The sequence below is a fragment of the Paraphaeosphaeria sporulosa genome, assembly GCF_001642045.1.
Source record: "Paraphaeosphaeria sporulosa strain AP3s5-JAC2a unplaced genomic scaffold CC84scaffold_2, whole genome shotgun sequence".
NCBI lineage: Eukaryota > Fungi > Ascomycota > Dothideomycetes > Pleosporales > Didymosphaeriaceae > Paraphaeosphaeria > Paraphaeosphaeria sporulosa.
Window position 1 is genome coordinate 1,792,101 of NW_017253361.1, and position 27,628 is coordinate 1,819,728.

At 53.8% G+C, this 27,628-nt stretch overlaps 12 protein-coding genes across 12 annotated transcripts; 5 read left to right on the plus strand and 7 right to left on the minus strand.

Moving 5' to 3' along the window:
• Positions 1-32: 32 nt before the first annotated feature.
• Positions 33-1,679, plus strand: CC84DRAFT_1160901 (alpha/beta-hydrolase). The gene has a single exon (XM_018177612.1). It carries the CDS (start codon positions 390-392, stop codon positions 1,482-1,484), a length of 1,095 nt encoding a protein of 364 aa, XP_018040216.1. The 5' UTR covers positions 33-389; the 3' UTR covers positions 1,485-1,679.
• Positions 1,680-3,697: 2,018 nt separating this feature from the next.
• Positions 3,698-6,146, minus strand: CC84DRAFT_1255794 (uncharacterized protein). Its single transcript, XM_018184570.1, has 2 exons — positions 3,938-6,146; positions 3,698-3,885 (listed from the first exon to the last, which is right to left on the minus strand). The coding sequence occupies exons 1-2, from the start codon at positions 5,979-5,981 to the stop codon at positions 3,869-3,871; spliced, it is 2,061 nt and encodes a 686-aa protein (XP_018040217.1). The 5' UTR covers positions 5,982-6,146; the 3' UTR covers positions 3,698-3,868.
• Positions 6,147-6,300: 154 nt separating this feature from the next.
• CC84DRAFT_1255795 (mitochondrial division protein-like protein 1) lies at positions 6,301-8,687 on the minus strand. The gene is made up of 3 exons (XM_018184571.1): positions 8,424-8,687; positions 6,732-8,372; positions 6,301-6,683 (listed from the first exon to the last, which is right to left on the minus strand). Exons 1-3 carry the CDS (start codon positions 8,541-8,543, stop codon positions 6,408-6,410), a joined length of 2,037 nt encoding a protein of 678 aa, XP_018040218.1. The 5' UTR covers positions 8,544-8,687; the 3' UTR covers positions 6,301-6,407.
• A 118-nt stretch (positions 8,688-8,805) lies between these two features.
• CC84DRAFT_1193502 (chorismate mutase) lies at positions 8,806-10,032 on the plus strand. The gene is made up of 2 exons (XM_018181307.1): positions 8,806-8,966; positions 9,076-10,032. The coding sequence occupies exons 1-2, from the start codon at positions 8,896-8,898 to the stop codon at positions 9,800-9,802; spliced, it is 798 nt and encodes a 265-aa protein (XP_018040219.1). The 5' UTR covers positions 8,806-8,895; the 3' UTR covers positions 9,803-10,032.
• Positions 10,033-10,307: 275 nt separating this feature from the next.
• On the plus strand, positions 10,308-11,734 carry CC84DRAFT_1202460 (Lethal(2)neighbour of Tid protein). The gene is made up of 3 exons (XM_018181776.1): positions 10,308-10,429; positions 10,492-11,015; positions 11,072-11,734. The coding sequence occupies exons 1-3, from the start codon at positions 10,318-10,320 to the stop codon at positions 11,681-11,683; spliced, it is 1,248 nt and encodes a 415-aa protein (XP_018040220.1). The 5' UTR covers positions 10,308-10,317; the 3' UTR covers positions 11,684-11,734.
• CC84DRAFT_1084166 (nucleic acid-binding protein) lies at positions 11,698-12,181 on the minus strand (the record flags this gene model as incomplete). The annotated part of the gene is made up of 2 exons (XM_018174038.1): positions 11,698-11,794; positions 11,871-12,181. 2 exons carry the CDS (start codon positions 12,179-12,181, stop codon positions 11,698-11,700), a joined length of 408 nt encoding a protein of 135 aa, XP_018040221.1.
• Positions 12,182-12,981: 800 nt separating this feature from the next.
• Positions 12,982-15,512, plus strand: CC84DRAFT_1255799 (glycoside hydrolase family 95 protein-like protein; the record flags this gene model as incomplete). Its single annotated transcript, XM_018184572.1, has 4 exons — positions 12,982-13,123; positions 13,172-13,254; positions 13,310-13,394; positions 13,438-15,512. The coding sequence occupies 4 exons, from the start codon at positions 12,982-12,984 to the stop codon at positions 15,510-15,512; spliced, it is 2,385 nt and encodes a 794-aa protein (XP_018040222.1).
• A 24-nt stretch (positions 15,513-15,536) lies between these two features.
• CC84DRAFT_1111577 (ribonuclease H1 small subunit) lies at positions 15,537-16,687 on the minus strand. Its single transcript, XM_018175286.1, has 2 exons — positions 16,129-16,687; positions 15,537-16,072 (listed from the first exon to the last, which is right to left on the minus strand). The coding sequence occupies exons 1-2, from the start codon at positions 16,250-16,252 to the stop codon at positions 15,726-15,728; spliced, it is 471 nt and encodes a 156-aa protein (XP_018040223.1). The 5' UTR covers positions 16,253-16,687; the 3' UTR covers positions 15,537-15,725.
• On the minus strand, positions 16,348-16,864 carry CC84DRAFT_455591 (uncharacterized protein). The gene has a single exon (XM_018186342.1). It carries the CDS (start codon positions 16,755-16,757, stop codon positions 16,443-16,445), a length of 315 nt encoding a protein of 104 aa, XP_018040224.1. The 5' UTR covers positions 16,758-16,864; the 3' UTR covers positions 16,348-16,442.
• A 289-nt stretch (positions 16,865-17,153) lies between these two features.
• On the plus strand, positions 17,154-19,204 carry CC84DRAFT_1137844 (cyclopropane-fatty-acyl-phospholipid synthase). The gene is made up of 3 exons (XM_018176167.1): positions 17,154-17,757; positions 17,811-17,873; positions 17,920-19,204. Exons 1-3 carry the CDS (start codon positions 17,491-17,493, stop codon positions 18,958-18,960), a joined length of 1,371 nt encoding a protein of 456 aa, XP_018040225.1. The 5' UTR covers positions 17,154-17,490; the 3' UTR covers positions 18,961-19,204.
• Positions 19,205-21,833: 2,629 nt separating this feature from the next.
• Positions 21,834-23,544, minus strand: CC84DRAFT_1160909 (phosphoglycerate mutase family protein). The gene is made up of 5 exons (XM_018177613.1): positions 23,450-23,544; positions 23,022-23,293; positions 22,685-22,925; positions 22,351-22,541; positions 21,834-22,125 (listed from the first exon to the last, which is right to left on the minus strand). The coding sequence occupies exons 1-5, from the start codon at positions 23,480-23,482 to the stop codon at positions 22,050-22,052; spliced, it is 813 nt and encodes a 270-aa protein (XP_018040226.1). The 5' UTR covers positions 23,483-23,544; the 3' UTR covers positions 21,834-22,049.
• A 2,732-nt stretch (positions 23,545-26,276) lies between these two features.
• On the minus strand, positions 26,277-27,472 carry CC84DRAFT_1137849 (uncharacterized protein). The gene is made up of 2 exons (XM_018176168.1): positions 26,899-27,472; positions 26,277-26,848 (listed from the first exon to the last, which is right to left on the minus strand). Exons 1-2 carry the CDS (start codon positions 27,275-27,277, stop codon positions 26,388-26,390), a joined length of 840 nt encoding a protein of 279 aa, XP_018040227.1. The 5' UTR covers positions 27,278-27,472; the 3' UTR covers positions 26,277-26,387.
• Between the last annotated feature and the right edge of the window lie 156 nt (positions 27,473-27,628).

Sequence of the window (27,628 nt, forward strand, 5' to 3'; positions counted from 1 at the left end):
CAATCCTTCGGTCTTAAATTATTCCTACATGAGTTCTCAAGAACATGCGCGCCCTCAGGCTTCAATCGTGTGTCGGACAGTCCGTTGAGTCACCAATAACTGCATGGGCGGCTGAAGTAGCGCCGCATGTAGATGCCTCTTTCAGCTGAAGGGCGGCTCACGTTTTCTTGCAACTATGCAATGCAGCCGTTCTATTTTCGCGATTTCTGGGCATACCACAGAACCTCACAACCGTATGTAACGGAGCGTCACGCGCGCCTTCGTGTTTGTCATCATCGGCCTATACGATGAAGACCTGTTGAGCATAAAATGCATCGGAAGGGCACCATTTCAAGCATTCGAAACGAGACCTCCAACGAGACTTCACCCTATCCATATTACGTACCATTATGCCTTTCGGCCCATTTGCGCTCCAATGGCGGCGTCCGTCGCCAAACCCTCCATCATCGACACCCGTTCCTGATGGCATCACACGCTCCTGGATCCACACTCCATCAGGTCCACTTGAACTGCTGACGGCGTTGCCCTCGAAGTCCACCTCATCTTCCAATGAAGCGAAGCCTCCTCTGTTTTTCGCTCATGGAGGCTTCGGCTGTGCGGAGCAATGGCTCAACTACATGCAGTATTTTGCTGCGGCTGGCCACCCTTGCTATGCAATCAGCTACCGTGGCCACGGAAAGAGTTGGTATCCGTGGTTCTGGCGCATGTACTTCACCACGCGAGGCACAATGGCGGAGGATCTCACCGCTGGTGTCAAGTACGTCGAAGCATTGGAAGCGACAAGAAGAGGCGCACCCGGGACGCAGGTTGTGCTTATCGCACACTCGGCCGGCGGAGCCTTATCCCAGTATGCGCTCAGCAGGAAGATGTTCCAGGTACAGGGCTTCTGCATGTTTGCTGCCGTTCCGGGCTTCGGCAGCTGGGGCTGTTACAGTTTCTGGGCCTTGACTGCACCACTCCACTTCACATACCGGGGATACCATTCGCGATATCTCCTAGCGAATGTCGAACAGGTGAAAGACGCGTTCTTCACAGCTGAGACGCCGCTTCGACATGTTGAAAGCTTCGCAAAGCTACTCTCGCCGTACGAATCTATGCTGTGGCCGATGCAGGCGCTCAACGCTTTCGTCACAGGTCCAGATGTACTCTCCTCCATTACTGGCTGGGTCCGCCGAGGGTTTGTGCCATCAACGTCACCAAGCGACAAGCCAGTGTCAGAGCCGAGCCAAAGACTTTTCATCCTCGCCGCGCAGAGGGATGTCTTGTGCACACCAACCATTCTCGAGGATGCCGCACGGCGATATAGACGTGCGTTCAGAGACATGAGCCTCGATAACAGATTAGTATTTGCACAAGAACAGCAAGATGAAGAGGTTGATGGAGTTCGATTCAGGGTAGTAGACGGAGTCGCGCATCATATGCAGAACCACGAGGAGTGGGGAAAGGGAGCCGATGAGGTGCAAAAGTGGCTCGAGCAGCTATAACTGACGTCTTCAGAGAGCTTTAAGATGGAAACACTGTGTACGCTGGGATGGATTCTAATGGTTGTATAATTAGCCGACTGTCTCCTCTACTTAAGTTCTCTTCTTTGCACAACTTTCGAATTTTCTCTCCATCCACTGATGGTTCTCCGCTCCGCACGCACGCAAGTGCTCTCAAACCACACACAAGCGTATACACGGGGAAACATAGAGCATGGAAAGCCCCCTCTTCGCGCCTCTCTTTACCCATAACTATTGAGTATCGTGCGTACACTAAAGAGAAATGGGTCAAAAAATGTGCCTTGGCTGGGTTTGAAAGGAAACCACCCGCTGAGCAAATCATGTGCTCGAGGATCAAAAAGGTGCTTCAATGCTTCTATGGTCTGATGGAGGAGAGTCCGCGGTGCCAGTGGAATGCATAGCTGGGGTGTACTCCATAGAGCGGACCATGATCGTGATGCCTATGCTTTGGTATTGTTCTCGCTTGAGACAATCTACAGATATCGTCCGTTCTCCAAAAACGAGGCGAGCAGGCAGGTGTGCACCGCGTGGACCCTAAAAACCATCGAAGAGTACCGGAATGCTGTGTTGGAGAACCAAGGACATCAATCAAACATTTCACGGTTTCGTGTAAGACAAACCTGTCGTGATATTGGAACTCCCATATGGAGCACACAAAAGAACCCATGTCCCTGTGAGTTTATGCTCGTTGTGGCTATTTCTCTCGTCACTCAATCACTCGCTTTCTCCCAGATATCGAGGAGATATGGGCGACGCTCGATGCGTTTGAGAGGCGTTTTTCAAAACCAAGAGTCTTTTAGCTCATGCTGGAGAGGTGGCTAGATGTTGGCCCCGAGAAGAACATTTAGCAGTGAATCTTGCACATGCGCGAAAAATATGTGGACTGACCGGATGCCCGGAGATTACGCATGGACTTTGAAGCAGTTGCTGCAGATTCCAAAAGGTGCCTCCCGTTTTCAATATTGCGGGAAGGGGCCATAGAGAAAACGGAGAATAGTCAAGTCCTCGTGGAAAAGAAGGTCTTCAACAATGGCCTTCTACTAAAGCTATGAATACGCCTGGAAGCGAATATCCTATGAAATACTCGTGTGTGAGTCTTTATCTCGGGATCTACAATGTCAGTCGTTCAAAGGGCCAACACTATAAAGAAGGAATGTTCCCGCAATGTGCTGGGAGGCCGAAAACCGGAGTCGACGGACATATGCTGGAGGAGAGGACTACCATGAGAAAAGCAGAGATTGGATGTGCTGTGGGACTCGTGGAATCCTACTGGAGCAAAGATATATTGGGGACGAAGACTTAAAACCGATCAATTGTGTCTGCTGCGCTGCACGGTTCCTAAACCATTCACACGCGTGCCCGCTGAAGAAGAGGACCGAAGAAAACCCCGCCAACAACCAGTGCATATCCTGCGGGAGGAGCGAGCGAATCGATTCCTGCTTCTCCATACAACAGCGCACACCAAAGGTTCACAAGTCACCGATGTCATGTCTTCGTCGTCTGCGGGTCATTCCTACAGTAAGACCGAGCGGAAAACCCCCAGAACTGCTGCAGCTACAACAGAAACTTGCCTGCGAAAACGGCCCCAAGCACACAACCGACGGTCGACTGCAAGACCCACGGGATCATCCAACCGCCTTCCCTCCTTGCTCTCCGCCCCTCCCCGTACGACGCGCAGCCTCGCACGCCGGCGCCGTAAACCTCGCCGACATAAGCACGCCGACCGAAAACGTATCTCGTAAGCGCCAGCACCCACCATGTACTCCGGCAAGTTCCAGGTCCCGCCCCCGCCCCGGACTCTGCTTTCCACTAGCGCGCCTAGGATCCGACCATGTGTATTGCGCCGTGTCGTGTGTACAGTATTGAGTATAAAATACGCTAGCGTTAGTGCATTGTCCTCTAATTTCACATTCGCATTCGGCAGGCTACATGCATCCAAAGCCTAAATCAGACTGCGGAAATTACCCGAGCCTGGCCCCGAGGAGCACGGGAGATACCGAGCTGGGATCGCGTGGCTAGCGAGCGTACGGGAGCGTATGCACCTGAATTGAAGCGTCACGTTGCGCTGGGTTGTGATCTACGCGAGGTCACCGTATTTGCCTGCTGGATAGGATTGCATGGGGGCCGTCTACATGGACTTGACATGTCCCCGTGGTTGTACACAGTCGCGGAGCAGAAGATGGACGGCGGGTAGAGGGGGAAGGTGAAGGGTCATTAACAAGTTGATGACATAGGGAACGCTATTCTAAACGCCTCGTACAACGGATATACAGGCACCCTCGAAATCTAAGTAGGGCGCTCACGCCAGGAAGACCGCCCAGATGGAAACATTGTACAATCCCGGATTGACCCTAAGGGTTCTTCTCTTAGAAGTTCATGAGATCTACACACTGTTAGCAATACTCTTCTCATGCACGATGCAAAAGAGAACTTACCTCGTCCAAAGATGGCCCGTTTTGTCCAGTCCATCGCCAGCAGAAACCTTGTCCTGAAACTCACGCTCTGCGCAAAGTACACACCTCTCCACAGGTATACGGCCAACAGGCCTCCGCTCATTCCGTAACCGTTGATGTCAAAGATCGCAGCATTGCCAATGTATGCCAGACTACCTAAATGCTTATACTCGAAGGCCTTGTACACAGCCTCGTCTAAGTCGCCATAGTCCATCTCGTTGAGCTGCATGCCGGGCGCCGCCTGCGCAATCTTGTTCAACTTGCGACCGAGGTACTGGCCCTGCTGATGTGCGCGCTGGGCTGTTGCCGGCAAAGAGGTGAGCTTGCTGTCGATCTGCAAAAGGAGCTCTCTGAGCTCACCGAAGTCGAGTGTGCCGCTGGAGTCCTTGTCATATTCCGCGAAGAGCTTGTCGAGGCGACGGAGGTGGTCTGCGGCCTGAGGGAAGCGCTGGCGGACGCGCTTGCCAATGGTGCGCCAGTCGCTGTATGAGATTTGCAGCTTCTCCGGGTCCTTACCTTTCTCCCAGGCGGTTGTGCGAAGGAAGCTGATGATGTTATCACTGACATTGTTTTGAACGGTCGCGCAGTCGCCAAGAGCATAGACGTCGCCCAGGGGAGCGCCAACTAGACGGAGATGCGGGTCGGTCTCGAGTGCATGCTTGTTGTTCTGTCCTTCGAGCTTGCTAGCCAGCTTTTTGCAAAAGTCGGTCTGGGCAACACCGGTGGACCAGAGACAGAAGCCCATGGGTATCTCCTTGGTGATGATCTTGCCGTCTTCATCCCTTTGGGAGTATATGATCTTGTCGGGGAATACCTCTTTGACGCGAGAGTTGGTCTGTACATCTACCGCATCGTGGGCAAAGCGCTTCTCGGCGTATTCAGACAGAGCGGCTTCGTAGGTATTCAAGATGTGGCTGCGGGACTGGATGACGTGGACGGAAATCTCGTTGCGCAGAATTCGGGGGAAGTACTTGCACAGGTCCTCGTTGAGCATGTCGAACAGCTCAGCAGCGAACTCAACTCCAGTAGGTCCTCCACCGCAAACCACGAACGACAGGAGGCGTCTTCGCTCCTCGTCACTCGTTGTTGGCAGGCAAGCGTTCTCCAAGTTTTGAACAACCCGGTTTCGGATCAAGCGAGCATCGCTGATGTCCTTGAGAAAGTGGCAGTGCTCGAGGCCCTTGACGCCATGGGGATTGGTGACGGAACCGACGCCGACTACAAGCTTGTCGTACGGGACGTAGAAATGCTGCTTCTTTCCATCGTCTCCAATCGCAGATACCTCGACGAGCTTTTCTGAAAACTCCACGTCCTCGGCCATGCACTTCAGGAAGTGGCCATGCACGCTTTTGACAATCTTGCGCACAGGCTCGATCAGTGACCGCAGCTCCAGCGTGCCCACGGTGGCGGAGGGCAGCATGGGAGTGAACAGGAAGTGATTCGACGGCGATATGACCGTTACGTGGTAGTCGCTGGGATTCAGCTGCTTCAGGACAGCCACGCTGCCCCAGCCCGTGCCTAGCACGACCAGCCTAGGTTTGTGCTTGTTCTCTTTCATGTCGGGCTCATCATCGTCGACGAAATACTCGACAATGGGAAGGTTCTTCGGCCCGCCTCTTCTTGGGGTCAGAGCGAGCTCTGACACGGGGAGGTCGTACGTCTCCGCCTCGTCCTTGTATGTGGACGCGTCGTAGACGAACAATGCGACGACGAGCGCGCCGCTCATAGCGACGAACAATCCCAATGCCGCCGCTGATCTCCATGCGAATCGGACCAGACGCGACTGTGGCGACGGAAGAGGCTTCGTGGATACGGATCGTAGTATGGGGGAGCGGTGCTGATTCAGACGCGCTTTCTGTAGGTTCGCGGCAAGCTGCGGTCGCCTGCGGAATGTCGCGGGCCCGCCATTGCTGAAGGAGGCCCTGATCTGAAGATTGGTCGCTCTCGGAACACTTCGGCTTATTATTGAGGCTCGTAGAGAGTTGTGCGACGCTCGCGACAGAGCTCCGGCCTGCCGGGCGAGCATAGCTCAAGACAGCGACGGGCTTGCGGTTGGCGCGATGACAAGGCCACGTTTGGTGTCAATTGAGGAAGTGGCTGCGGACTAGGTACAGTAGTATATATTCTGAGGTGCGCAGAACGAACGGAGGAGTGGTGGTAGGAAGGCCTGTCGGATATAGTGGAATCGGGAGCGATTATTTACAATGGGTGACGTAGCGACGTCGTCCGGCGAGCCGCGCCAGGGACCCACTAGCTCTCTCGATCCACACGATCATCAGCAACGATTAATGCTTGTTTCTGCGAGCTCGGGCTGACTGATGCGCATCAATCTTCCTCAATAGACTCTCGTTTACACAATTGGATAAATGATAGAATGATCGGTATAGGAGTAATACAAGCATGCTCCATCTATGCCCCGCATATTTATCCATGTGTTCCAAATGTACAACCCTCAACACGACCAGACTCCGACAGTACCGTTCCTACGGCCTTCTACCATGTAACCCTCCTTTATTCGTACATGTTCAATGACAGACAAGCTAGAAGCATCCTCGTCCGCACCAACGCCAGGGCCACAGTTCCAGTGGCGACCGTCAGTCTTATCGTATACCTTAACCACGTCCTCGCCGGCTGCCGTGACAATGCGGCGTGCGTCGAACATCATGCTGGTCACGGGGTGGTCGTATGCATATGCATCGTGTATCGAACCTGTTCGAAGATCCCAAATCTAACATCGTTAGCATATTGATTGAAGATGAGGCTGGACAAAACTCACCCTTATGCTCCTGTCTGCACTACCAGTGATGAGGTGTACATCATCAAATTGTAGAGCAGTAACTGGGCCAGTGTGGCCGACTAAACTGCGATGTACTTGGCCACTTCGTAGATCCCACAATCGTACCATGCCATCTGCAGTGCCGCATGCCAGAGCCGCATCGAAAACTTGGACAGCACCTACGAAGTCGGCACTTGCATCCGTGACCCTTCCAGTCTGTCGCCATTGTCCGCTGCTTGCCGTGGTCGTTGCGTTAGCCTGAGCAGCCGCCCACAGTACATCGAGAGTTTGCACACAGCGTCCCTTTACCAGATCCCATTGCCTCAATGTCTTATCGGCCGAGCCAGACACAAGCGTGTCTCCTCGGAAATGCAAAGCAGTGACTTCGTCGACGTGAGATTGGAGTGAGAATAGCGGTACGTCCTGCATGATAGTAGCCGGTGGCGGGGGAGGCGCATCTTCTGCATTTCCGAATCCAAGTCCGTCGTCTTCCTCGTCTTCCTCGTCTTCGCCGTCCTTGTTTATCCGGTTGTCTTGCGGTGCATATTCCGCTTTGCTCAGATCCCATAGACGGATGCTGGCATCCATGGAACCGGTCGCAACAATGTTGTCTTCCACCTGCAAGCAGCGCACCGATGACAAATGACCCTCAAGCATTCCTATGCAGCGACCAGCGTTCAGGTCCCAGACTCGCACAGTGTCGTCCAAAGATGCAGTGACCAACGTGCCCCAAGGAGCGTCGAAATCCAACGCGGTTATAATGTCCTGGTGCGCGGGTAGCTCCTTGATCTTTGAGCCTGGCTCCAGGTGCTCATGTAGGATTGGCATCGATATGCGGCGTGTAACCCTCTTGCGTTTGCTCTTCGGCGAAGGAATCTTCTGGTAGATGGACTCGGACATGAAGTCATCTCCAGCTTCTGCAGCTTCTTCTGCACTCGCGCCAATTGTTGGGGTATTGGGAGACTTTGGTGCCAAAGCCGCAGCATCATCTAGCTCTTCTTGCAAATCCTCGATTCGGTTGTCCACGTCCAGCAGCTCGTGCTCAATCTCCGCCTCTTCCATTTCGATGCCTGCTAGCCTGTCTAGCACGATCTTGCGCATCGTGTTCAAGTTTGCGATCTTGTTGTCTATCTCGTGGATCTCCGCCGCGCACATGTGCTTCCTCACGCCCATCATCTCCAGCTTGTGCCCCATGCTGTGCTTCTGATTCTTGAGCTTGCGCATAGACGGCGGCAAGTTTGCGTTCTCGTCTTCCTCGACTGCCGCGCCGATAAGCCTCTGCCCCTTTGAGTTGTGCTTGCCATGCTTCTGGCCGATTGAACCCTTCTCCTCCGGCAGGGAGGCTTGAAAGCCTTGGAACAGCGAGTATGAGTTGTTGTCCTCGGGTATATTCGCGAGCAGTTCGTCGGGGAGAAATGTAAGGGCGCGATGCTGGATCTCGGGAACTGATATCCTGGAGCGCACAAGCTCGCGTGGGGTTGTCTGGGCGAAGGAGAAGACAGAGCGTTGCAACATCGGCCGGCGAAGTTCCTTGTGGAGCTCTCCTAATGCGTTCTGGTAGTGTTGGCTGACGCCTTCTGCGCCGATCAAGCTGCCTGCGGTCGCGGTGACCTTCCTGCCAAATGCTTGCAAGTGGCGGGTCTGTGGCAAATCAGCACCGCAAATTGTAGAAGCAGCTGCGTTTGATCATACGTCTGGCAGATTGTCCATCAAGCTGGCGTCAGAGTCGTAGTCCATGTCCTCCTGCGGCCGCAGCGGACGCGGGCTCGTGGACCTGCCGCGTGACGGCGAGCCATTGCCTCGCGAGGCCATCGAGGCACGTGAAAAGGGAGAAGGAGCGAGTGGATGCGCAGCGTCGCGTGCCTGCCTTATGAGCGCATTGTAGTCGTGATGCAGTAAGCGAGCGTCTTTGGGGCGGCGCAATGGGCGGGGCGTGTCGTAACTCAATGTGTTTGGTGTTGCGTGAAGCTCTACCTTTCGGCAAGGCCAGAAGCCAGACGCGCATGACGCACGTTCCTCGCAACTGCTCCGCACTGCCGCCGGAATCGGTGCTGCCTCTGCGCTGCTCCTCCTCAGCAACAATGACTCCCTCCACCAAAACACTAACCAGTCTTCCGTGCGCTCCTATACAGGATAACCAGAACGGCTGAATCACCGCGGCACTATGGAAGGAGTAATTGACTCGTGGGATGCCAAACAGGCGCTGGATTTGGCCAACATCCGCTTTCAACTCATGTATGTTACCCTGGCATGCGCAATGCATGCGCAACTTATGCGCCGGGCTGTGATTCTTGCGCCCTCTGCATGCATCGCACATGGTCGCATGGAAGCTCACAATCCACAGCCGCCTCGAAGACACAATCATCTTCCACCTTATCGAGCGCGTACAATTTCCCCTGAACAAGACCATATACGTGCCCGGCGGTGTCGCAATACCGGATTCCGATCTTTCGCTCTTCGACTGGATGCTACGTGAGCAGGAGCGCCTACAATCCCTCGTGCGCCGCTACCAGTCGCCCGACGAGTACCCATTCTTCCCAGACGCGCTCCAAGAACCTATCCTCAAGCCCCTCAACTACCCTAAAATTCTACACGACAACGACGTCAACGTAAACGACAAGCTGAAGCAAAGCTATATCGAGCACATTCTCCCCGCAGCGTGCCGGCAGTCCGACCGCGGCGACAGAGGAGAGAGCCAAGAGAATTATGGCTCTGCTGCGACCTGCGATGTGATGGTGATCCAGGCTCTGTCAAGACGTATACATTTCGGCAAGTTCGTGGCGGAGGCCAAGTTCGTGAAAGATCCGGAACGTTTCGTGAAGCTCATCAAGGCTGGGGATACCAAGGGTATCGACGAGGCTATCACCGTGGCAGCAGTAGAGGAGAAGGTGCTGGAGAGGCTGCGGCTGAAGGCGGCGACGTACGGCACCGAGCCTGACTCGTCTAGCTCTCCTGCAAAGGTCAACGCAGACGCAGTGAAGGCCATGTACAAGGACTGGGTCATCCCACTGACCAAGGAGGTTGAGGTCGACTACTTGATGCAACGATTAAAGGGAACAAAATGGGAGTAAGGGTATGCATTACACAGAACGGCTCTAGAGGTTTATCCTCGGCCCGTGTACTGCGTGTAGACATGCCTTCTTCGACCAAAACCTGGGCTTGCGATTCGTGCAGAGTAGCACCTCATCCAGTAGACCAGCACGTCAAGTGAAGAAGCGGAGCGCTTCAGTCACTTGCTGCTCCCACATATAAAAGTAGATAAACCATTAAACCGCAATCTATATCTGTGGTCAAGAGACATAATCGTAAAGGCACAGATGAAGTAACAATGAGGAGTCCACATCAGATGAACACTACCACAACCCGACCATAAGTACAAAACCACATAGCCAAAAGCTAGCACGCCCTAAGGCACCAGCGAAACCTTCCTCTCCCCATCGTACGAATTCTGCGCCGTTGAAACGCTTCCCCGTTTGAACACTCCAACCTGAAACCCGACGGCCATGGTCCCCACGTGACCACGCATCTCTATATCACCATCGCTAAGCCCGCACGCCCACCACATAGCCATCCCCAATACGCCAGAATGGAAACCCTGCGAGACCTGGCGACGAATCCCGCGCACACGAAATGGATATATCCACTCCTTCTTGTTGCAGACGCCGCGTTGTGCGGGCTGATTATCGAATTTGTGCCGTGTACGTGCTTTGGCGACGAGAGTAGCACCACGTGTACCATTCTAACACGCTTCATCATGCAGACACAGAAATCGACTGGAAAGCCTACATGGAGCAGATAGCCATCTACAACAAGGGCGAAAGAGATTATAAGCTTATTGAGGGCGGCACAGGGCCGCTGGTGTATCCCGGCGCGCACGTCTTAATCTACCGCGTGCTGTACTGGCTGACCGACAAGGGGACCAACATCCAGCTCGCGCAGTACATCTTCGCGCTGGTGTATCTGCTCACGCTGGCGGTGGTGCTGCAGTGCTACCGCAATGCGAAGGTCCCGCCGTATGTGTTCCCGCTGCTGATCCTGTCGAAGCGGCTGCACAGTATCTTTGTGCTGCGGTGCTTTAATGACTGTTTTGCGGTGCTGGGGCTATTCGCAGCGATTTATTGCTACCAGACTAAGAACTGGCATCTGGGCAGCTTTTTCTACACCACGGGATTGAATGTGAAGATGAGCCTGCTGCTGCCGTTGCCGGCGATGGGGATTATCTTTCTGCAGGCGCTGGGGTCGACGGAGGCTATCACGCAGGCTATGATCGTTGTGCAGGTCACGGTATGCTTCAATCATCCGCAGGAGGTGTAAAGGCTTTATGCTGATCGATTGCCTAGGTTGCATACGGCTACCCCTTCCGCAAAAGAGCGCCGTCTTATTTCGCCAGGGCCTTTGAACTAACCCGCCAGTTCCTGTACAAATGGACTGTCAACTGGCGTTTTGTCCCTGAGTCTACCTTTCTCTCTAGGCCGTTTGCCCTTGGTCTGCTTGCGGTGCACGTGGGCCTCTTGTACTGGTTTGCCCGCACCATCTGGATGAAGCCCTCCAGACGCGGACCGCGTGCGTTCCTGCGTATGATCCGGGACGAGCCTCGCGACCAGGATCAGATTGCCCGAAGGATCACGCCCAACTTTATTATGACAACCATGCTTTCCGCGGTGGCTATCGGCATGCTCTGCGCTCGCTCCCTGCACTACCAGTTCTATGCTTATCTCGCATGGACAACGCCCTTCCTCCTGTGGAAAGCAGGATTCCATCCCGTCGTACAGTATGTGCTGTGGGGCGCGCAAGAGTGGGCGTGGAACGTGTATCCCAGCACGCCGCTGTCCTCGGCGACAGTGGTAGGCGTACTCGCGACAACGATCGTGGGCGTATGGTGGGGCACTCGTTCCGAGCTCGAAGCAGTGGAGGCGAACGGCAAGCCCGTCGAGCATGCCCACGCAGAGTAACATGGCATTGCGACCTACTCCTCGTCAGAATCCGACGGCGGCAGCTTTCCCACCGTCGATTCCTCGTCACTGTCCTCGCCGTACGACGACTTCTTGGCAAACTCCTTCGGCCTGTGCTGTATCAACAAAACTGTACATTTTCGCACCATATACCCGCGTTTTCTAGCATAGCATAGTGTAGACATACCAATATCCCATTTTCCTCCAAGCTTTCTCGTCGCGCACTACATTTATGATTTCCCCGTCGATCTTGTTGTCTCTATCTGCGAGTGTCTGTGTATCTACGACGACATAGCTGCCGCGCTTGATCCATATCGTAGACCGGAACTTTGGCTCGAGCTCGACGAGGACGGGCTTGCGGTCAGGTAGCTCGGCGTTGTAGAGGTTGTTGCCGGCGCCTGTGGTGATGCGCGCGATCACTTGCGTGGATGTGAGAGTATCGGGCGGCGTGAGGGTTTCCTCAACCGTGGCATGAAGTTGGCGCTTTGGGCGAGGCATTTTGAATACTTGGAGATCTTGCCGTGAGGACCAAGATGTTTTTGGAGGGGTTCGCGGTGGGTAGCGATGGCAGGGGAAGGTGCTGCCGAGGCTTGCTCGCTTGCGCTTGCCACCAATCGCTGGGCGAAATGGTTGGTGATGGCGCCATCACTTTCACACCGGAATCAACGACCGTCGCAAATTGCCTAATCGGGAAACTCGGTCACGGCGACGGGAAGTATGAGGCTTTGGTGCCTAAGCCTTATACAATGGTTATTTATATGTCTGGATGGTCTCCAACTCGAGCAACTCTTCATACAGTCAATCAAGCGGGATAACCTTCCACAACAGGTACAGCTCGTCCATGTAACAACCTCTTCCAAGATTGTGCACCCAGGACATGACCTAGACTCGGCGCTCTCTCACCCGCACTACATTGTCTGGTTGATGTAAAAAAAAAAAAAGCCTCCCCTCTTTCGGATCATGGCGGTTGGCATAAGAGATCCGACTCCATGCTTTACTTGTCCCTTCCCGATCATCCGATACGGAAAATTTCGTACTTGTGTACACAATGTCACCGAGCCACGGAGATCCCGAGAAAAGCACCCCAAAAGCATTCGCAATTGCAGTGTGGCTTCCGAGCTTCGACATCGAGCATGAGGATATTAATTAACCGTAGCTCTTACCCCGCTGTACCTGCAGCTGATCTGCGACCAGATCCATGTATTCCTCCGCATGTACACAGCAATAAATAACCTGTAGTCGAATAAATGGTTGGGAATGATCACCTGCCACCGAGGCCGTGAACGTCAATATCAACGATGTTCCCTCTTCGACATTATTCCGTTATTCTACTGGCAACAGGTCCTTGCACTGCCAAATCCCTGTGGTCATCACTACCAGCGACAAACTACGCTAATGTAATTCGAGAAGCATACCTACTTGGAAATGGGAAGCTCGGAGGTAAGATGAACTGGTCTGATCTCCAGAGGAATTGGCTAATCCGAGTAGCGATGCCGTTTGGCTCTCCCGGTAATGAGAAGATTATACTGAACGTAGATTCGTTATGGTCTGGGGGACCTTTTGCTTCCACTGTATGATCCGTATGCCGCGCCCAACGTACGCCGAATCCGCTCTAACCAGGAACAGAGCTACGTTGGAGGCAATCCCAGCGAGGAAAAATATTCATATCTTGCCGGCATTCGCGATTGGATATTCCAAAATACTACAGGCAGTATGTAAGCATCCAGTAATTCGAGCTCCATTAACTTGTACAGATGTATCCCAACTCCTGGGTAGTGGGGATAATTATGGATCTTACCAAGTCATGGGCAACCTGTCGATATCATACAACACCAGCATCCAGCAGGGATCCTACCGGAGAGAGTTGGATCTCACAACGGGATTACACGCTACGAGATTCACCGACGTGAAAGGAGTAAGCTTCACGAGTACTGTATTTTGCAGTTTCCCCGACCAAATTTGCTTGTACCAGCTCAACGCCAACGCCACGTTACCGCAGCTTTCGATCGAATTGGAAAACAAATTGCTCAATGATACACTCGTCCAGTCTTCCTGCGTCGATGGATATGCCAAGCTCAGCGGCGTCACCCAAGTTGGACCTCCAGAGGGAATGAAGTTCGAGAGCGTGGCGAGGATCGTTGGATCTAGTAATCTGACCAGGTGCGAGGGCCGAGAAGTTATTGTTCCTTCAACTCCAGGATTGAGGTCTTTGAGTATAGTGGTAAGCGCAGGGACCAACTATGATCAGACGAAGGGCAACGTAGCCAATGCCTTCTCGTTTCAAGGCGATGATCCGGTGGAATACGTTCAGGATGTGACGGCAGCTGCTGCATCTCTAAGTCCTAGCGCGCTCCAGAAAAGACACGTCAACGACTATCAACAGCTTTCGAATAGTTTTGTGCTGGAACTACCTGACCCAAATGGTTCAGCTCGGATCGAGACTGCGACTCTACTTGATGGCTATAATTCTGCAGCAGGGGACCCTTTCGTGGAAGGTTTACTCTTTGATTACTCGCGACATTTACTCATCTCGTCTTCTCGCGAGAACTCGCTTCCTGCGAATTTGCAGGGACGTTGGAGCCCCGATTTGACTGCGGCCTGGTCGGGCGACTACCACGCCAACATCAATTTACAGATGAACTATTGGGCTGCTGAGCAGACTGGACTTGGAGAAGTCCAAGATGGTCTCTGGCGATACATGCAGGATACATGGGTGCCTCGAGGAACCGAGACCGCAAAGCTACTATACGGAGCACCTGGTTGGGTCGTCCATGACGAGATGAACATCTTTGGACATACGGGCATGAAAGAAGAGGCGCAGTGGGCCAACTACCCAGCTTCAGCTGCCTGGATGATGCAGCACGTCACAGATCATTTCTCATACTCCCAGAACGTTACCTGGCTGCAACAGACAGGCTACCCTCTCCTCAAAGGGGTCACTCAGTTCTGGCTATCGCAACTTCAAGAAGACCGCTTCTGGAACGATGGCAGCCTTGTTGTCAACCCTTGCAACAGCCCAGAGCATGGCCCTACGACCTTCGGCTGTGCCCACTACCAGCAGCTGCTCCATCAACTCTTCGCCAACATGCTTATCCTTGGCCCTCTCGCAGAAGAGCCCGACTCCGCATTCATCAGCAACATCAGCACTACGCTCACACGACTCGACAAAGGCTTCCACAAAACCTCCTGGGACAGCGTCGCGGAATGGAAACTCCCGGACCCCGAAGCCGCAGAGGTCTACGATGTCCAGAACGACACCCACCGCCACCTCTCGCACCTCTGGGGCTGGTACCCAGGCCTCACGCTCGCCTCACGGTCCGGCTCCTTCCTAGGCGGCTACACTAACACCAGCATCCAAGAGGCAATCGAGACATCGCTCTACTCGCGCGGCGTAGGCAACGGCCCCGACGCCAACGCAGGCTGGGCCAAGGTTTGGCGCTCCGCATGCTGGGCGCGCCTGAACAACACGGAGCGCGCATACTTTGAGCTGAAGTACGCAATTGAGCAGAACTTCGCAGGGAATGCGCTGAGCATGTACTCTGGGACGAACCCCCCGTTTCAGATCGACGCGAATTTCGGGCTGGCCGGGGCGGTGCTGAGTATGCTTGTTGTGGATGTTGAGGAGGTGGGGATGAACGGTGGAGGGGAGAGGACCGTGGTGCTGGGACCGGCGATTCCGGAGAGTTGGGGTGGGGGGAGCGTGAAGGGGTTGAGGTTGAGGGGTGGCGGGGAGGTAGATTTTGGGTGGGATGAGAGTGGATTGGTGAAGAAAGTTGAGGGGAGGGCAGAGGGAGTGGAATTTGTAGATAGAGACGGAAGGGTGCTCTAATTTTGATAAATAGATTGCTGGGTTCCGCTCTCGGTCTTGCGCCTTCCGCGCCGCTTGCTCTTTCCTCAAGCTAGCTGTCATGTCTTCCCGGTGACATCTTCGGGTAATGCCGGGGTATATCCACAGCATGCCGCTTGGAAGTGGCGTTGTCCTATGTTTGGGCTTCCTTCTTCTCAGTGAGGGCATTGGTCTGTTCATGCACTCTTCTCTTGTTCAACTTGCTTTCTTCTCGCCTTCGGCGCCTTCGTCCTCGTCCTCTCCATGCATAGCCTCCGCAAACCCCATCCACTCCTTCATCCCCCTAATGAACATGTCCTGTCCCTCCTCGACCTGCCCGCCGTGCCCCCAGACCACCACCTCTTCGAATTCACCTATCTGCTCTGCAACCTTGACTTCCACAGTCTCCTGCTCGCCCTCGTCATCTTCGTCGTCCGCGGGTTGAGTTCGCATCTGTGGTAGATTCTTATCTGTTATTTGCAGGACGGCGCCGGTGTGTGTTGAAGGCAGGGCGAGAGGGGTACCGTGCAGATGGCGGCCGCGGAGGTAGGCGTGGGATGTTCCTTGGGGTCATGTTAGTGCTTGAGCAGTCCTGCTAGGACCAGATGGCACTGTTTACCTTTGTCGTCTACCTCGGGCTTCCAGTAGTGCGCTGTGTCGTTTACGGGCCCGTTGTGGTTGAGGCGGGCGGGGAGGAGGTTTGGGGTGCATTTCTTTGCGCTGGCGGATTGTATGGCTATCATGGTGAGTGTCGCACGGTGCAGGACAGCGTTAGGGCGGTGATCAGTAGGGTTGGTTGTGGGTATTGTTGGATCGCGGATATGATGTTGTACGTCGTCAAGGCCAACCCACAGTGTTCGTTTGGGAGACGCGTCGCGCGCACGCGCTGCGCGCTTAGGGCCGATTCATCCTTGCGATTCTGGATGCCGCGGCTCAACCCTGTCCAAACAGCAAGACCACCTCGAACTCTTCCTCACACTCAAAACACAATCCCGTTGTGGATTGCATCGCCGAGGGGGCGATAAGCTTTACGCTTGTTATATCAACAGTGGGCCTGAGTCGTCCGAAACGAAACAGGCGGTCTGCCACGACGGCTACGGTTTTGGTGGTGGGCGCCACGGTGACCTCCTTGGACGTGGAGAACTCCATCTTGTCGTCCATGTTGCGATCGATTGTTTCCGCCATGGTGGATGTGTGTTCGGGTGTGCGACCGGGTTGCGTGGGGTGGACGATGCGGCAGCGCTCCATGCAGTTGCGGGGCCAGTTCACCAAGTCACAAGTCGCGCGAGAGCAGCAACTGCCGCCGGCTACTGAACTAATCCGTGGATGAATGTTATCTGAGGCTCGCGCATGCATGAGGCTGCATGACAGAAGCAGACGCAGTACCTTGCACAAGCTTCGCGCCCTGCAGCAGAGCCCCTCACTAGCACGACGCGTCGCCGCGGCCGCAAACTGAACTGCAGAGCTGGGTACGTCATGTACACACCTACAACCAGCCGGTCAAGTATATGAACGGCTGCTGCCCCAGGACACATGCTGCGACGGTTGTGATCCAAATGCAATGTGAATTGGCCGCCTTACAGTGCAAGCCATAAAGTACAAGCGCACGCGATCGTGATTCCATGATTCATCAAACGCTTAAAACGGCAAAGTACCTCCAACGTCCCTCGTCGATTCTGCACCTCAAACACCTGCCACACAAATCTTGCAAGATGGCGCAAAGCCGTCGGCTTCGGCTCATCCGGGCACGGCCGAGGCCAGACTTCATTGCCCCGTCTGAAGTGTCCACAATCGGTGTTTGCGGTGTCTGCTGTTAGCATCCGCTTCTTTTATACACGCGCATTCCTCGAGTCGTCCCTCGGTCTTGACAATCACTATAGCTTGGCTTTGCAGCGTTTGAATTTATCTTCCACAATTAGTGATACCCCGGTGGGCGTTCTTTTCACTGTTGCCAATCTCACGTACACGACAAGAGGTCACAATGGCGGTCCTGGGCGCGTTGACGAGTCCCGTTGCCACTATATGGAATGGTGTGGCTTCCCATGCCTGGGAACCGCTTGTTTCGCTTTGCAAGAGCGGGACCCTCGCGCAGTTGAAAGGCATCAAAATTGGATCGCTGGCGGTGTACGAGGACGGCGTTGATAAACCAGCAACGTTTTTTGGGCACAAATCGCCAGAGCACCCGTTCGCATCGCTTGCAGTCCACGATGAGAAGTTCTGGGTTCGGTTAGCACTTTTCGCGGATATGGTAGGTTCTGAGGCCCAGCGCTGGTTTGAGATCGTCGCGCTCACAAAGGGAAGGGTTTCGCGGAGAGCTACATGCTGGGAGAAGTTACCTCGCCAGACCTCACACAGTTCTTTGAGGTAAGCGGGATTCCATAGGCCAGATTTTCTATGCTTACCACGACAGCTTTTCATATTAAATCGCAATTACCTTTCCAACGGCTCGACTTTCACGTCAGCTGTATCTACAGGCCTCGCCGGCCTCGTGCGAGGAAGCAACAACCTCAAAAATGCCCGCTTGAACATCTCTGCGCACTATGACATCTCGAACGAAATGTTTGCCGCTTTTCTCTCACCAGATATGACCTATTCGAGCCCAATATGGTTTCCGAAATCGAACCCCGCACACGCTACCGAAACGCTCGAGAATGCGCAAATTCGGAAACTCGACCGCTTCATAGACAACACACACATAGAATCGAGCGATCACGTATTGGAGATTGGCACCGGGTGGGGCAGCTTTGCCATGCGGGCCGTCCAACGGACTGGCTGCCGGGTCACATCGCTAACTCTTTCAATCGAGCAGAAAGAGCTGGCAGAGCAGAGGATACGGGAAGCCGGCATGTCAGACAGAATCACAGTGCTGCTGTGCGACTACCGAAGTCTTGAGGTCCCTGAGACGGGCGCGTTCGACAAGGTGGTGTCGATCGAGATGCTGGAGGCAGTCGGCAAGGAGTACCTGGGGACGTACTTCCGGTGTATAGACAAGCTGCTGAAGAAGGAGGGCGGCATCGCATGCTTCCAGTGCATCACCATGCCCGAGGCGCGGTACGACGCCTACGCGAAATCAGACGACTTCATCCGCCGCTACATCTTCCCCGGCGGGCATCTCCCCACTGTCACCCAGCTCGTCAACTCGATCACGAACGGCTCCGCCGGCTCGCTCGTTGTCGACAGCGTGGAGAACATCGGTCCGCACTACGCGAAGGCGCTGCGGCTCTGGCGCGAGGCGTTCCTGGGCAACTGGGAGGGGAGGATCAAGCCGCAGCTGCTGCTCGAGAAGCAGGCCGAGGGCATGGACGCAGAGGGCGCAGAGGTGTTCCGGAGAAAGTGGGATTATTACTTTCGGTACAGCGAGGCGGGGTTTGCTACGAAGACGCTGGGCGACGTCATCATCACCGTGGGGCGAGAGGGCGCGCTACAGATGATGGAGGATGTGCCGCTATGAGGAGAGCATGTGTTTGGATTACTGCTATGATGCGTTGCCTACGCGAGGTCCAGCTAGATGTGCTGCAGGCTCAAGGCGTGGCGTGCGAGTGTAAAGTAGAAGACGCGAATACAGCGCGAGTACGGGGCGAATACCACGCCATCACAGAGCGAGACTACACACAGGTGCTAGCAGGAAGCGTGCGAGGGAGGGGGGAGCCTAGGTTTCACTCGGCCGTAATACGAACGTGTCGGAGAGCCCGAGGAAAGATGATCTTCGCAGGTGCTGGTACAATTGACTCGCGAGCAGTGTGCTATTCTTCACTCACTTCCAAGTCGCAAGGTGTTCTAGCTGCGGTAGTGACAGCGCTCGTCCTGGGCATCACAGCTTTTACCATGCGTCTGCTCTTGGGCAAAGCCCATATCTTCCTTCATTCCCTAGTCGCCATGCTTTTACCCCCGTTAGGCTGCGTTCGTTCTCGAGTCGGTCACTCATGGCCGTGCGCTGATTTGCGACTTGCAAGAGTGACTGTGTTGGGAGGCTCATGCCAGTCGCCTATCCGCATTGTATAGACTCGATTATGCGTGCATTTAGAGGTGCTTCTGACGTGGCGCCGTGGTGCGGGATGCATCTCGTTGTCGCGTGTGGAGTGTGTGCCAAGTCTAGAGTACGTCTATGTCGCAGATGTCAGAGCAGGTAGTTGTTTCCGAAGCGTGCAGCTCGTCGCGTATCAGGGCTCCAGGGAGGATGTCTTCAAGTATGGTATCGCCGGTGTCTTACACGGGGAAGCCAGTCGCTATATCTCCTGGCAATAGCATGGCAATCCCTGGCCTGGTGTCGAGGCTGTATGAGCTTTCAACGACCTATTCGAGTACAGGTCATCCAGCCAGACTGGACGCACTGGGCTCACGGCGTGTTTGACTATCTTTGGCTGCTATATATTCGATGTGCGTTGTACGCCTTGACGTATCGCACATTCTCTGATAGAGGGTTGGACACCGTTGTGTACCATGGTGTGTTTGTGTCAGTGACGGTGGCGTCTGGAGGACAATGAGATATAAGGTGATATGGGTGAAAGTGGGACGGCGGTTAGGAATGCCTGATTCTCTGACTTGTTTATCAACTGTAATGGGCTGTGACAGCGCCCGAGCGTGTGCTGGATATAAAGTGTGGAAGTTAATCAACTTGACGCAAAGTGTATCCTGGTAGATGTAAGGAAAACGAGTATGGTGTATAAACCTAGGAAAGGGTGCAGTCTATGATTTCCTGATGAGTATAGTGAAATGATGTTGTGAGTCATCCTGCGCTGAGGACGTTATATGAGAAGTGCATGATAGTTGGACTACACGCTGTTTGCCTAGTTGACTCTAAAGCAGGATGGATGACTATATGATATGTGTCGTCATTTTCAAAAGAGAACATTGTTTGGGAAGTATGCAGCTGGGAGTGTCATTTGATGGATTCAGTCTCCTAGCTTTGTTATTTTCCCCTCCCGTGAAGATTGTTTTCGCTTGGCCATACTTCTCTTCAATGGAATCATTGAATGGTGGGAGTGTGTGACAAAGGGAAGACTTTCGCTGCTCAAAAGGCACTTAAGGGCTATGTGAAGAGGCAGGAGGAGGCAGAGTCATATTGGTCATTGAGCGAGTACGGTCTCAGTCATCTCGAGCGGCTGTCGTTACAGTGTCAATGTAGTACCGCGGAGTTTGGCTCTTCTCAGCTGATGTATTTAGAAGCGGACTCGTAAAGATTCAGCACAGAGTGTAAAATCAGGTCAAGTAGCGATGCACGTTCTGTGATTAGCAAACATTTGGAGAGGAGTCAATCCAAAGTGCAAAAGTTTACGGTCGAAAATCCTGTCGCTGAACTCCGTGCTGCAGATACGCACGGCCTGAAAACTGCTTCGTTACGGTGTGGTGCTTATGCTCCTAAAGTAGGAATATTACATAGTCGCCGCATGACGCGACCTTCATACATAGGCGTACTGCAGCTGTTGGCAGAGCCCTTAAGATGCAGGGTGTTGGCACGTCTGATGCAACCCACGAGGATAGAATCCCTCGCAAAACCCCAGAGAGTAATGATTACTACTTGGCGATCGGCTTGCTCTGAAATTTGTAGGTTAACAAGTTATCAACCTACTAACAGAGGTTGTGTTGGACGTGACATCTGTACTTGAATAGGTTCCAAGATGATATGCGCGAGAGTAACGCCCCAGGGTTCTGTAGTATAAGAAGTGTCTGTAACATCACGATCGGTATGAACACCCACACGGAAAAGGAACTATCTAAAACCGGACATGCCGCGCACCCCGAACCGCTGCTTGGTACTGTCTAAACCCTGCCCTCTGGTCGCCTATTCGAACTCCGACACCGCCGAAATGCTGCCTCAACCTGTTCCTAAGTAGGCACCTAGAGCGCCCCCAAAATCTTAGTACGTCTCCACAGCCCAGTTGTGCGCTAACAACCAGAACCAAGGAATTTGACGTGAGAACAGACCGTATCTCAGTCGCCGTATTCCAGCCGGCATCCTGTTCCTTTCCAGCAGCGATCCCTTTGCAACACGCGCAACGCACGTGCGCAGCGGGCAGCGGGCGCAGGATTTGGATGACCTGACATCTGGGCCCAGCTGGCGAAATGAGACGCGCCACAGCCGTTGTATTCGTCACAGGTCTGTTGGTCACGGATCTTACAATGTGAGACGTGTCCCAATGCGCCGGGTAGGCTAATGGGCTATATGTGCAGGGTTGCGCTCGAGGTTATTTTGACGATGAGGAAGGTGATTCAGCAGCGGTCTTCTGAGCCAAGTCCCAGACAAGTGGTCTACTAACGAACGGGATGCGGCGGGCAGTTGCACTACAGGGCTTTGAAACTGATGGTCGGGGGCGAAGCGCTTTAGTGGGTTGAAATGCACGGTTGTAACCGGCAGTCGGCCGCAAGCTGTGATATTTGGCAGACGATGCTGGGGAACCGACTTTGCTGTCCAAATGCATGACAGGTTGTGTAGAGAGCCTTCCACCAAGTAGTGATCTCCTCGATGCACTCGCTAGAGATGCCACAATATTATACTCCAAAGATGCCATGCCATGCCGGAGCGCTCGGTTTGAAAGAGCACTAAAGCTTTGGTGACTCACCTTCCCGTTGAGCGTCCTCGGGAAAACCGACGAAGCTTTCCTCGCCGTTGAATTTCCTAGAGACATTAGCGGTGGTCTATGTGTTCGGGGAAGCCGAGCGAGTAGAGGACCCCATCCCATGGCTTTGTAAATCAGGAACTTCTCGTCGCGCTTAGGTGTCAGCTTGGCTGCGCCGCTGTCGTATGAGTTCGGATCGCCTGCCTCGTCGTTCTTCGCCTGCCGGAAAGGGTCGTCTAGAGCACAGGCTCGCCACGATGGTGGAGAACAAACGGGGGACTTACCATCCTCTTTCTGCGCCACCTGAAAGATAGCCAGTCTCCGAATTGAGGACGCAGTCCCAGTTACCCGCCACGCCTTTCTCAAGCTCAAAGCCTCTCCGCACATATTTTGATAAGGAGGCGGTGTAACACTGAAAGTCGTCCTCATTGAGATCAGCCGGTATCTTCCCGGTTAGAGCGCGACCGGCGGCAATCTGCACGATTGATGTGTATGTTAGCAACGATCCTTCACATTAGGTAGTGCACGTGTGCGGGCTAGAGGCGAGCTCTGGTTGCCTACTTCCCCGATGCGTAGAGTACTGGAGTAACACAAGTTGATCGCGAGTGCGGGACTGACCATTGTAGCTGCATGGGTGCAAATAAGAAGAGTCTTGGGCTGCTCGGGGTCATGGTCGAGGTCAGTGACGATTTTGGTCAGAGCCCTAGTGACGCGCTGATGGAGCTCGCTGAGCCACTCCCCGTTAGCGGGCGGAATGTGTACAGAGACGTAGTCTTGATCGAGGTCTCGAAAGTGCTTGTTCAGGATCTCAATGCTCGGAGGAGCTGGATGCTCAAAGTCGGCCCGCCCAAAGAACTCGCTGCCCGGCATTAGTGCATCAGCGTCTGGTACAATCTGGCAAGCATCGAGGCTGCACGAAAATGTCAATCAGGAGATCAGTATCTTTTTTACTCACCCAACACCGCGATCTATCCTAATTTTGCGGCCTCCACTGCCCTCCTTGAATAGTCTCTCGGTCGTCGGCTTAAGTGTCTGCAAACACCGATAAAACGGGCTTGAGTAAATCCGATCAACCGGTGGTTCGATGGCACACAGGTACTCGGCAAGTTCCGCAGCTTGTGCTACACCGTGTGCTGCAAGCGCTGGGTCCGTTGGAATTCCAGTCGGGGTCCGTGTGTTCGCTGTATACACGCCTGTCTGAGGATTCACATCCCAGTTTGAGCGAAACTGTGCCGCGAGGTCAGCCAGCATCCAATGCTGCGGCTTGTAAAGCCGGCCTACACTGCTGCATCTGAGGATAGGACATGTGGCACTGTCGCTGGCGGGGCTCCGCCCGCTTGGGGGGGCTGTTGTGGCTCATAGCCGCACACAGACGGGACTCACTGCGTGTCGGACGATGTATATTGTTTCTATCATTGTTTCAATGATGAGATTTGCGTGCTTATACGTGATGTTCTTGCTATTGGCCGTTGGGATGGCCAGTCGCAAGAGCACCTTGATGATGAATACAGGCTGTGTAAATTACACGCTAGCCTCAAGCCTTATCGAGTTAGGGTTAGGAGTCGACCTCGGCTATGTTTTCCCTAGATCATGCCAATAGTTGATTCTACTCCGTTCATGTGGTGAAAGGCAGGCTTTCCTGCATCCATCAGTCGGCGGTGCGCGCTTGATGCGCCCGTAATGCAAGTTCAGAAGCACGGCTACATCTGTGCATCTGCGACGGAATGATCTCGCAGTAACGCGCAAGCGCACGCTTGAATGCGCAGCGGGCCGCAATGGTACGAGTTTCACAAGTGAATCTCGCCGATGGGAGAACTGATTAGCATAGAATTAGAGGATACATAGCCAGTGTCGTACACTTACCCGAAAGCGTGACCGGTCACTCTTCGTCCCCTGCCTGCTTTCCACGCGCTAGGCCCTGGTTATTGCCCCCACAGGCCCCCTGCGCGGATGCTTACACGCGTTGTCGACAGGTGGCGACAGGGCATGGCGTCATATTTCCGCCCCTGTGCAAGTATAGGAAATGCCGTGAGCCTCAAGCTTGAACCCACCCACGTCCCGATAATCGGTAATCTCCATGGAGAGGGTGCCACCATAGAGAGATCCCAGTCGCGTCGCAGCCTGCACCTTCACGTACTGACCCTGACATGCACCACACTCAGGAAAGGTTTAGGCTTTCTCATTCTTTCCGACCTATTGGAATCGGCGACATCTTGGGTGCCGTTGCGTGGTGCTAGCCTTGAACACCAGGCCACTTGGCTTGCATCTGTAATCTGGGTCAGTAGCGTGTCTGACGACGATGTTTGGCTCCAACGGCTACAATTAGTCCCGAGCCGGCGGGACGCTACGAAAAGTTCCGCTTACATGAAGTGCACTTGTAGTCTATCGGCGTCCGCATCTTGAGACTGGGACACCTAGCGATAACTTACCGCAAAGGGATGGCTCCAAGCATGCAAGAACCGCGTAATGACAGGCATCCCGATCCTTCAGAGAACAGGGTTAGCTCAGGACGGTTTATCTTGCGAATCGTGCGCTGCTTTTTCGAATAGGGACTGACACCTTTGTTCACACTGACTGGGCGAGTGCATGGACAGAGATCACTTCGTACCTAGCTTCTAAATTGCGCGCATCGCACGGTACACTAAATCTCGGCCCATTGGGATGATGGCGGAAACGGATATTTAGGGATTGCGGGAGGAGTGCAGCAGCCCATTGAAGGGCCAAGTACGTAATCGAGGGTAGGTAGGATAGGATATAGAACGTTCCACGTGAACTTCAAACTTCGTCATTCTGAGACGGTGGCCTCATAGTGAACAATGGCACCAGATCCTATCATGATGCTTGGGAGCCCTTACTGATGTCCAGGCACCTGAACATTTGGCAACTGCACCGAACGATCGTACCGTCCAGGACCTGGTATGACTACTGATATCAGCTACGAGGCTCGTGCGGGTCCTCTCAAACAAGATCCATATCCTTACGACCAAACAACCAAACAACTAACCCTTCCGTCGTCCAAAGTCAGTTCAGTCTCTATTGCGCAACAGATCAGCCATATTGATTGCAAAAGTCACCAGTGTCAACAGTGAATCGATACTCCAGGCATGACGCCAGGAAAACAAGAAAGCAGCCAGCCGCGATTCAAGCCCCATGCAGGCTTCGCTTGCATATTGTAAGCCAAAGCAATGGCTGAGATTCTATCCTGAGCCGCATGCTACTGGCTACAACTCGCAATTTTGGTCCTGAAAAATTCAGATAGATGCAGGAGGAGGCCATAGAAGTCCGCTGTTCGGGCTTGGTGTTGTAGTTCACTGGCCACTGTGCGACGGGAAGTTAGCACGAGATCCGTTGCCCACCTGTTTAGGATCAGTAGCTCCTAGTTAGCTAACCCGCTTAGCGCACCACAGCAGGAATGTTCTACAGTGATGGCCGGCTCCGAAATTGTCAGCTCTCGGCGGTCGCCTGCCACTGGGGCTTTTGGGCTTCAGAGGACCCCGACCTACTCGTAGGCCCACAACGGCCTTTCCCTCCAACTAGACCGCCTCTTCAGTGTCCCAAAAATGCGGTACTTTCCCGACAAGCACCATGTACTACAAGTCAGGGCCCTTTTACCCCTGTCACAGACGGCCATCTACGCTGCCTTCGGTCCCCACTAACAGCGAGAGCACCTCGGCGAATGTGCGTGGGAGAGAAGCAGGGCATTGGTCTGGAATGCTAAGCCCCCCCACCGGGTCATCTGTTCATGGTGATATACCGCTTTGGAGTGTAAAGCGCCATCGCACATTGTCCATCGTCCACCAACGTGTGTTACTGGGTAACTTCTGCAGTCACCAGGGGTCGGGCTCCACACCAGCAATGCCACTCTTAGACCTCATGAGACGAGTATAAAAGCTTGGGCATTCCACCACAAAGGCTATTGCGCCACGCTGCGAAACCATGGACTTAGCTAGTTGTGTCATGTCCTACGTGGCGATCTGCAAAGATTTAGAGCGGCGACGCGAAAGTGTACAATTACCCGAGAAGCAGGCGCACGTACGGAGGTCAGGGGATCCAAGCCTAGCAGCAACGTTTTCCTGTTGCATATACGCGGGAGACGACAGGGACGAGGATGTGTGCTCGACATATGTGCCTTGACGTGCATTAAACGTTTGGAGAAAAGCAACTTGCTTGCCGGGATATGCAGCGCAAACAGAAGTGTGAAATGACATTGATTGATGATTGCACGGCCTCCACTCGCCGGCTGCTGATGCGGGTACGGTGTACAGAAATAGAATCCAAAGCCTAAGATAAACATTAACTAGCTTCACTACTGCAAGCTTCACTATTTGACGCCCATGCTATGCATTTCTTCATGCTTCCCTACTTCCTCGTCCCTCATGCTTCGGTGGTCACGGTTAGAAAACTTTCCAGTCTTGCCCAGTTTCTTTTCCGTGAGCCACATGCGCAGCAATATCAAGTACCTGACGATAAGAAATATAATGAGGGACCCCACTAGGATTCCAACAATGTAACCTGCCACGACCCCGCTCGAATGCTTGTCCAGGTTCAAGAAATCGTATGTATACCAGCCCTGCAGGGCATGGGTAAGATAAGCCAGGGAAAGATACAAGGCCAAGATGAAGACGATGACGATCATGTGGAGAAACGGAAGAGGCTCTGTCCGGGGGATCACTATCTCGAAGAGGGCGTAGAACGAATTGAGCGCATGTTGGGATGTGTTGGACCACAGGTCTTTGGTAGAAGCGAAGCCATTCTTCGGTGCGAGCAGAGCCCAAAATACCGCTATCATAGATTTAGTGGGTCGAGATATCACTCGGAATACAGGCACGTACCAGTCACGATGAAAGGATACACAGTTATGGTGGAGTAGAAAGCGCTGTGGGCCCACCGGAGGGGAGCGAACCAGCGGTTCAGAAAGGGCCTACCCGTAAGCCAGTAGCTTCCAGTATGTGCAGCAGCAAATGCGAAGTAGAATGCAAGCCCCCAGTATGTCAGGATGGTGAAGAATGAGAACGAACGTCGAGAGTCTATGTTCCTCCCATGTGCCCCGTTCCAACCAAAGATGTAGAAAAGTGTCGCGAAGGCATATAGCGAGAGAAGCGCGCGCGCGAAGAAGAGTACACCCGGCGGAAGGATCCACGACGTCGAGAACCGGTAGGTAGGGTCGAAGGCGCCGTTATGACCTGAGGTCTGTCGTTTCCAAATAGCCATGTCGTTGAGTTTGAAGAGGCCCCTATTTGGCGCGTCGCATTAGCGCGCTTTGTTCAGAACTGGTGTTGATGGTCTGGTGAGCTCGGCAGTGTGGAGAGACACAATTCAGCGGCAGCTGCGTTGCACGATGTATACCGACCTCAGCACGACGAGGCTGTGAGGACGTCGCGCCGCATGCAGAATCCGTGTTTTAGGGCTGAAGCTGAGACTCCGCCTCCGAAATTGTCGGGCGCCTTAGCGTCCGGGGTCGCAGGGGCACGCACGTGATGGCATAGACTTTGATATATTACGCGTAATTTTACATAAGTCATCTACGCGATAGTTAGCCGACTGATCCAGTGTAGTCGGAAT

Excerpts from the sequence above, each read along its gene's own strand:
- CC84DRAFT_1160901 (XM_018177612.1), top strand. The coding sequence starts at position 390 with ATGCCTTTCGGCCCATTTGCGCTCCAATGGCGGCGTCCGTCGCCAAAC.
- CC84DRAFT_1255794 (XM_018184570.1), bottom strand. The coding sequence starts at position 5,981 with ATGCTCGCCCGGCAGGCCGGAGCTCTGTCGCGAGCGTCGCACAACTCT.
- CC84DRAFT_1255795 (XM_018184571.1), bottom strand. The coding sequence starts at position 8,543 with ATGGCCTCGCGAGGCAATGGCTCGCCGTCACGCGGCAGGTCCACGAGC. Across the intron at positions 8,373-8,423 it reads TGATGGACAATCTGCCAGAC|ACCCGCCACTTGCAAGCATT; the intron begins GTATGATCAAAC and ends GATTTGCCACAG. Across the intron at positions 6,684-6,731 it reads GTGCAGACAGGAGCATAAGG|ATTTGGGATCTTCGAACAGG; the intron begins GTGAGTTTTGTC and ends TAACGATGTTAG.
- CC84DRAFT_1193502 (XM_018181307.1), top strand. The coding sequence starts at position 8,896 with ATGGAAGGAGTAATTGACTCGTGGGATGCCAAACAGGCGCTGGATTTG. Across the intron at positions 8,967-9,075 it reads AACATCCGCTTTCAACTCAT|CCGCCTCGAAGACACAATCA; the intron begins GTATGTTACCCT and ends CACAATCCACAG.
- CC84DRAFT_1202460 (XM_018181776.1), top strand. The coding sequence starts at position 10,318 with ATGGAAACCCTGCGAGACCTGGCGACGAATCCCGCGCACACGAAATGG. Across the intron at positions 10,430-10,491 it reads GATTATCGAATTTGTGCCGT|ACACAGAAATCGACTGGAAA; the intron begins GTACGTGCTTTG and ends TTCATCATGCAG. Across the intron at positions 11,016-11,071 it reads TGATCGTTGTGCAGGTCACG|GTTGCATACGGCTACCCCTT; the intron begins GTATGCTTCAAT and ends TCGATTGCCTAG.
- CC84DRAFT_1111577 (XM_018175286.1), bottom strand. The coding sequence starts at position 16,252 with ATGATAGCCATACAATCCGCCAGCGCAAAGAAATGCACCCCAAACCTC. Across the intron at positions 16,073-16,128 it reads GCCCGAGGTAGACGACAAAG|GAACATCCCACGCCTACCTC; the intron begins GTAAACAGTGCC and ends CATGACCCCAAG.
- CC84DRAFT_455591 (XM_018186342.1), bottom strand. The coding sequence starts at position 16,757 with ATGGAGCGCTGCCGCATCGTCCACCCCACGCAACCCGGTCGCACACCC.
- CC84DRAFT_1137844 (XM_018176167.1), top strand. The coding sequence starts at position 17,491 with ATGGCGGTCCTGGGCGCGTTGACGAGTCCCGTTGCCACTATATGGAAT. Across the intron at positions 17,758-17,810 it reads TAGCACTTTTCGCGGATATG|GGTTTCGCGGAGAGCTACAT; the intron begins GTAGGTTCTGAG and ends CACAAAGGGAAG. Across the intron at positions 17,874-17,919 it reads ACCTCACACAGTTCTTTGAG|CTTTTCATATTAAATCGCAA; the intron begins GTAAGCGGGATT and ends TTACCACGACAG.
- CC84DRAFT_1160909 (XM_018177613.1), bottom strand. The coding sequence starts at position 23,482 with ATGATAGAAACAATATACATCGTCCGACACGCA. Across the intron at positions 23,294-23,449 it reads TATACATCGTCCGACACGCA|TTTCGCTCAAACTGGGATGT; the intron begins GTGAGTCCCGTC and ends CTCGCGGCACAG. Across the intron at positions 22,542-22,684 it reads GCACCCATGCAGCTACAATG|ATTGCCGCCGGTCGCGCTCT; the intron begins GTCAGTCCCGCA and ends TCAATCGTGCAG.
- CC84DRAFT_1137849 (XM_018176168.1), bottom strand. The coding sequence starts at position 27,277 with ATGGCTATTTGGAAACGACAGACCTCAGGTCATAACGGCGCCTTCGAC. Across the intron at positions 26,849-26,898 it reads GTATCCTTTCATCGTGACTG|CGGTATTTTGGGCTCTGCTC; the intron begins GTACGTGCCTGT and ends AATCTATGATAG.